The following is a 7,500-nucleotide window of genomic DNA, read 5'->3' as shown; positions in this document are numbered from 1 at the left end:
TTAATTTTTTCAAACCAAATTAATATTGCCAGTAAAAAGAGTTCAGTTAAACAACGATTTACATTACTTCATCTTCCTTGTGTGATCAGATGTTTGTTACAGCCAATACTGTGCTTTGAGTCTTGGTGCAATGGACCATTTTCGAGTTGCTGTTTGTTGTGGTTTCGAAGTGAGTCTTGTTGTTCAACTATTGAAAGGGAAATGAGTTTGATTTACATAAGAATATGCAACTCATTTCCATTCGAATGGTTGTGCACTAGAACTCGCTTTGAAAGTAAGACAACTTGGAAATGGGCTATTGTGTTAACATGAGTGCATGCCAATACATTTTAGTCTTTCATGTTTAATATTATATATGAAAAAAATACTCGATTCTGATTGGCTAAGAGCAGTGCTGTTCAGGTGTAACATCAGTGCAAAAAAGTGTAATACAATGTACCAGTGCAAAAATTGTAATACTAGTGTATATTATGCATCAAAATTCTGGATTATGATTGGCTAATAAACAATAGGGTTTGGTCAGAACCAATCTAAGCTTTTGTTTTCAAATCATGCATGGACCCAGGATGGCACAATTTATGGTGCAATTTTCCCTGATTGTGTGATATTTGTGCATTTCTTCGGCTTTACCATCCCGTCTTTTTTCACATGTATTATTAACAAGTAATCATAAGATTTTTCTTGTGCAATTTGGAATTGCACTTTTGCTTATTTATTCCAAATTGCACTTGAAATCATGTGATTACCTATACTAATTAGTATAATAAATTGCTAAAAGCGAGCTAATCCGTCAATGGACTTAACTGATTAGAGTGTAATGTGCAGTGCTAAGTTTCTACCCCATATGAACAATGTGAGCGTTAGCCCTACTAATGGAAATGGGCCCAACACAAGGACAGAGAAAAACTCTGACCAGGGTGGAAATTGAACCCACGACCTTTGGGTTAGATCACCGCTGCTCTACTGACGGAGCTACAAGGGCCATACTTGTACATGTTCATTACCGTGACTTTAACATCTTCAGTTCCCACAGCCTGCTCCCGTCTGACCTTGTAGCTCAGTCAGTAGAGCAGCGGTGATCTAACCCGAAGGTCGAGGGTTCAATTCCCACCCTGGTCAGAGTTTTTCTCTGTCCTTGTGTGGGCCCATTTCCATTAGTAGGGCTAACGCTCACATGGTTCATATGGGGTAGAAACTTAGCACTTCACATTACACTCTAATCAGTTAAGTCTGTTCAAATATAAGTGCTACACGGGCAACGTTTGCAAAAACCTAATCCTTCCCTGTAATCCGTCAGTGGGTGGTCAGACATGTTCACGGGTGCTCATGACAATGACAGCAAGGGAGAAAATACAAAAATTGACACTCATATTTCCAAACCATGTCACCATCAAACGTTATTAGTATTAATGATACATTTCTATGTTGCTGCCAAGTGTCGGCCTTTAGTTTACCTGAATTCTCCTTGACTTATAGTCCCACATTTTCAGCTGCTTCAGAAAAGTGAGAATCGAATAGTTATTGTCATGACTGCCAATCTCTAGAAAAAAAGTGGTTGTTTTGCTTTTAGCACATAATAAGCAAGAAAGAAAAGTAAGATTGATTTTGATTTCTTTTTTTTTTCTTTTGGTGCAGCAATTTTACAACAATGCAGCATCCAAGGAAAGGACACTGGTGCGCGGGAAGAATCGAGATAAACGGAATGCGTGGAATGTGGACTGACATAAAAATCGGAATGCGTGGAATGTGGACTGACAATCCTTCCATACTTACCATAACTTATATATTTTAATTCAATTGACCACAATTCATGAAACAGCAACAACAATATTATAAACTTAATTAATAACAGTAAATAATAGTTCTCTTGAATGGGCAGAAAGCTAATAAGAACAAGTATGTCACTGTACAAGGTAATTTCAAGACTATTTCACACTTAAGGACGATTTGGGATGCCTTGAAAACTCAGATGCAATTGATTTTTCATGGTGTGAGGGGTCATGTGGTTTCATGTTCATGACTCGAGGTTAAAATTAATCCCTTTATTGTTCATTATTTCTATAATTCAAAAAGGAAGTTTTAAGTTCCATCACTGATTTCAGTAGATTTCACCTGTTGAAAAGAAACAAACTCATTGCAACTTAATGGTCCTTAATCATGCGCTTGATAAAGAAGGAACGCCTACTGTTCCCACCAATTAGCACTCAGGATTTTTTTTCTGAATGCCAAAAAAACGTTTTGACAAGCAGTTGTTGCTTGAACTGTAATGCTACAGCTCTGGCATTTTTTGCTAACTTCAATAAGTGGTCTACCGGAATGGCTTATTTAATCATTTGCACTGAGTTCTTTCTATTGTAGCTAACATGAGTACTTTCTGGGTTTCTATACCGAAAAGAGCTTTTTCATCATGGCGGTGTTCAAAAACATAGAAATGACTTGAATATGCTATACAACATTTTAATCTCGCTCTTCAAGGAGGTGTGAAACGTTCCCTTTGGTAATCTAGTGTAAAGAACCTGGTCGTTTAAAACTGTTTCCCGTTCAGTTTTTTCCCATGAAAAACGGAAAGTCACGTGTCTGATAAGCAAGACGCAATAGCGAGGAACGTTGCGTTTTCTCTTTCTTTCAGCACTAAGTTTAGTCACACATGTTTCAGGGCCCCCTACGGGAGTCCGTGTTCCTTTGTTTCCTTTACAAATGTGTTCCTTCTTCCCGAAATTACTTTCAAACTTGTTCTCAGCTTTTTGATCCCTAAAATGGTCTATTTTCCTTTGTTCCCTAAGATATTTTGTCTTTGTTTCCCCGTTGCCCAGTTCCAATTAGCCATGTTCCTCTGTTCCCCAAAACCCCTGGGAGACCCTCATGTTTGAATGTTCGTGATGTTGAGGGACTTGATTTTTTTAAAAATAAATGACGTCATTTTCCGTATTAACTAAGGGGCATGTTCATGTGCTTCCATCGCTGGTGAAAACCATTGTACTAGGAATTTTATTTTATTGCTCTGTGTGAATCTACCCAGGCACCCAGCCCACATATTGAAGCTGGCTTTGTGATGTATGTGCAGGCGTTTTTGAAAGTCTTTTTAAGCAAAATGCCGTTGTTATTCCTTGACGTAAAGGTGTTAGGGTTAAATTAAACAAAACATCGCGTAAAATACGAGTATCTAAAAGGTCGTCATATTGAGAATTAATTATATGATCAGTAGATTATTAATTATCAGAAAGTATAATCTTTACCGTATTCTTAACTTAAAGCTGAGATCAAACCCTTACGTTAATTTAGTGAAAGAATTTTCAAGCCAGCAGGTCTTGGCATAGCATTGTAATAGAAATTAGTCACTGGTGTGTTGGGTATTTTATTGTAAATATTGCTAAAAGATCATTAAATAGTCAGATTTAATACTGCTTACACAGCAAAAAATTGACGTGCTGTTTACACAGAGAAAGAAAATGGCACCGTGAAAATCTGGGAAGTGGATCATGCTTTGTATCGTTTACATGCCAACGAATGAAAGGTCTCTCCATGATAGGATTCAGAGCCATCTTTTTCATTTGTCAACAAATCCTGAATTTCAGCCGCCTCCTCCGCTCCGGAAGGTACAAATCCGAGTAGGGGTCACCTGCTCGGTACTCCAGAGGTTTCTTAACTTTACAGAGTGATTTTTCTTGGCCTTCTAATCCCTAACCAGAAATAAAAACTGGGTGTTTGGGATACACATTTTTTTAAAGACAAAATCTAGGGTTTAACTGTCACAAAAACGAGCTCATAGGGCACCGAACCGGAATCGATCCGAATCGGAAGGTCGGAGGTTCGTATTCTGTAATAAAGCACTCGGTTTTGTTCGGAGCCTTTGCTAAATCACCATCGATAAAAAGAAACCTTTCTTCTAAAGGAAGACAGGTTTCCATTTTCAAAAGAAGTTTCACGACGAAGACTGGTTCTCCGCTGGCTTCCTCATGTCGACTTTTCTACGTCATCAGTTAAGCCCTGGCCAAACTATCGAACAAAGTTGGATTCCACATGCAACATTGTTGGATGTAAATGTTGAGGTAGTGACAAAACACTATCCAACATTGCTTCACGACACTGATTAAAGTTCAAGTTGGCGCTAAATTTATAAATATGACGCTAACACTCAAACGAAAACCGCTCGAAGCGCTTGTGTTACTGCAGCTGTTTGAGGACGGAAATGACGGATTCAAACGAGGAAAATCCAAAAAAATGGCTTAGAGAACGTGAAGAAAAGGATATGTTCACTGCAAAATACATCTGCGTTTCGGAGATGATGAGAATGAGCTCGCGTGAATTTGCAAAAATTTTAAATGCTATTGAACCAGAAATCTCCAAACAGAGCGATAGTGATTAGGGGACTAACAGTGCCCCAAAGACGTGGCTGTTGATCCTTGTCCGCCATCTTTGTTGAAAATAATGCTAGAAATAAAAAAGCCATTCGTGATTGGCTAGTAGCGCGAACGTGACTTTGTTGGAAGAGCGGCAAAACACTGCAACATTGTTGCGTCGAGCGGAATTGTTGGTCGCAATGTTTGATCAAAAGCAAACTCCATCCAACACTTGATCGAGCCAAAAATGTTGGACGAACATCATCCAACATGGGTGGCCAAACGGTCTATTAATGTTGGATCGAGCAAAGTTGGAGCGTTAAATCCAACTTTGTTTGATAGTTTGGCCAGGGCTTTAGGCTTTTTATTGCTTTTTGGAAACCAACAGCAGAGTAGGATCATTTGCAGCTGCCTATATTGACCACGTACATACATACACATGCATACATGGCATTTACTTTGGGAAAATGTCATGGCCGCTTCGTCCGATCTTTTTGACGTATCCACGGAAATTTACCTGAATGCAGTTTCCCGTGGAATAAGGGTTATTTTACCGCGGTAAAAGTGCCTCGTGGAACCGCACTTATTATCAGCATGTCTGTACGGGTCCGCAAATGATCCCCAAACTGTACCGCAAATGATCCTGGAACGCAAATGTTTCCCCTTTTGGACCGCAAATGATCCCGAAAAAAGTAAGGAATGGCACGGAGCGTGGAATGGTCTGGATAGAGAATAAATAGAGCGCTTATTTTTATTACCGTAGTTATTCGGTTATAAGGCGCACTCGATTATAAGACGCACCCCAAACTTTGCAATTTAATCAAGCTAAGTTCTCAAACTGAAAATTACGCGAAAATACTCGGTTATAAGACGCACCCGAAAATTGAGAGTTATCAAAAGGATGTGATGAATTTGAGAACAATTATCCTTACACAATTGGCATGCGAACTCTTTTTGGTAACGTAAACAAAATGAAAAAGTCACACGTTTAATGATATACGCAAAAACAAAAGCTAAAAGTTGACACCTGAAAATCATAACATACAACGCATACACTTTTATTTGAACCTTCCGACGTAATAAATAGTCAGAGTTCAGACTTCAGACTTCAAGCGAAAGCGAACGGCGATAAACTCCCACCGAAAGTCATATTCAAAGGTGTTCGACAGCTGAATATCAACACGCCACCAAGGATGCAACCTTCAGTGCACAAGAAAGGCTGGATGAATGAAGAAGGTATGTTTTATCTCCACACTGTTTTTTCAGAGAAGAAACTTTTCATGCGAGCGACAAACACGATTCTCGGAATTCAAGGTTCAACCGATTGTGTTGTTTTCATGGGTATCACGTTACTGAGCACGTGCTATTAATTTCCGTTTGTTTACTTTTCTCTTGACGTCGTTTAGTGTTCTAAAGGTCTCTAAAAGCGCTATTCTTTTTTTAAATTGACAACTAGTGTCCTTTTCTTGTGTTGTTTAAACTGCAAGTTCTTCTCAAACTGTGATCTTAAGATTTTACTGCGCGAAAATACTTGGCTATAAGACGCACCCCAATTTTAGCACTAACTCGCCACCCAAAGACAGATTTTTCTTGAAAAAACCGTGCGCCTTATAACCTAATAACTACGGTAAGGGTTTTGCACTTCATGTGAATTTATTTTACTGTGACTAAATTTAACGAAAGCCTTGGGGGGTTGATCTATATCCCCTCCCTTCCCCCTCAAACTGAGCCGGGTACGTGTTTGCTGACGTGAAAAATGCCTGCAAGGCCTATAATTAGAGCTTCCTTTATGAGAAAAACATTCGTATTACTCGTATGTATTCGTATGTATCCGTATGTTAGTCGTATGTATCCGTATGTTACTCGTATGTTACTCGTATGTTAGTCGTATGTTAGTCGTATGTATTCGTATGTATCCGTATGTTCCGTATGTTACTCGTATGTTACTCGTATGTTACCCGTATGTACTCGTGTGGTGTTTTAGTCATGATCTTTTTGATCACACTTTGTGGCTTTTTAGACCTAAACAAACCAACCTCTGTTCACCCTTTTTAATTTAAAGTACTCAGCCACTGATCTAGTACAAGTATATACCAGACAACCATAATAAAGACATGCATGATATGGGATCCTAATAATATGCTAATTGCAGCTCAAGTAATGAATGTCACTGAAATTCTACGTTTGTGATTCTATTTGTCTTTCCCATTGAACTAATTCTCAGTAAAAATTAACAAAATCTCATTTTTCTATTAAGCGCCAAATTATTCAGTAAAGTGTGCTATTTCCCATGGCATTAAATATACAAAAAACAGTTCGTTGTTTGTTGACATTTAGGCTACAAAATTTCTGGCTTTTCTTAGATTTACCTCGGATTCCCATAAACGGCGCTTTCCATAATATGGAAATAACAGATAGTCCAGTCTATTTTCTATTATTTTAGATAACAAACTTGTTTTGTGCTATCTACAGGTATTGCATTAACGAATTTCGCAATGTTTGCAGTGAATGAAGTAGCTGAAAGCCCAGCTAAACTCTAAGACTTCAGTGGCTTGCCTTTTAAGTTAGAAACCTTTGTTATTTAGTGGAGTAATCGTTCCAAAATAGCACCATTCAGATCTTCTTGAGACACACTCCATAGGGACGAATATCATTCACATCAGGAGTAACGAAATACATCCCAAAATCTGTTTTATGCTGGTTCGTTTTCTTGAGATTGACTCGGTTTTGCAGGATGCATTTGAAGTCTTCACCTTTGTAGGTGAAATCTGTGGCATAACCCTCAGCTACTTCGATCTCAGGTGTGGAGTAGATACCAGGACCATAGGCTTGTCGAACACATTTGCTGGTGTCGTAACCACCTTTCACAATGCTAGGGACGTTGTATATCTCAGTGCCATGGTAGGATACTGGCCATTCTCCTGGTGAAGATGTGTCCCTCCAACCTGCTTGTCCAAGCCAGACATCATCCTCGTACTTGTTAATAACGTTGATGGCCTTTCTGTTCCATCCAGCAGGTCTTGTGTAAGGATAATCCCCTCTGACGCAACGAGTGTCGTCTCCTTTGTAGTTTGTAAAGTCGTAGTCGTGCTTTGGATCGTAAGCAGAATCTGGGATGTAGTACAACGGTTGTTCTTCTTCATCCTTTATCTGAGAAGTG

The 7,500-nt window shown here is 38.9% G+C and overlaps 1 protein-coding gene across 1 annotated transcript in view; it reads left to right on the top strand.

Annotated features, from left to right (window-relative positions):
* LOC137999987 (interferon-related developmental regulator 1-like) overlaps positions 1–3,414 on the top strand; it is a 15,499-nt gene extending 12,085 nt beyond the window's left edge. The window contains exon 8 of the mRNA XM_068846045.1: positions 1,636–3,414. Within this exon, the coding sequence (XP_068702146.1) occupies positions 1,636–1,722 (87 nt within the window). The 3' untranslated portion in view covers positions 1,723–3,414. The remainder of the gene's footprint in view (positions 1–1,635) is intronic.
* Positions 3,415–7,500: the final 4,086 nt, after the last annotated feature.

The sequence above is a fragment of the Montipora foliosa genome, chromosome 4, assembly GCF_036669935.1.
Source record: "Montipora foliosa isolate CH-2021 chromosome 4, ASM3666993v2, whole genome shotgun sequence".
Classification (NCBI taxonomy): Eukaryota; Metazoa; Cnidaria; class Anthozoa; order Scleractinia; family Acroporidae; genus Montipora; species Montipora foliosa.
Note: the sequence above shows the minus strand (reverse complement) of the source record. Positions and strands in the feature narration are given on the sequence as shown.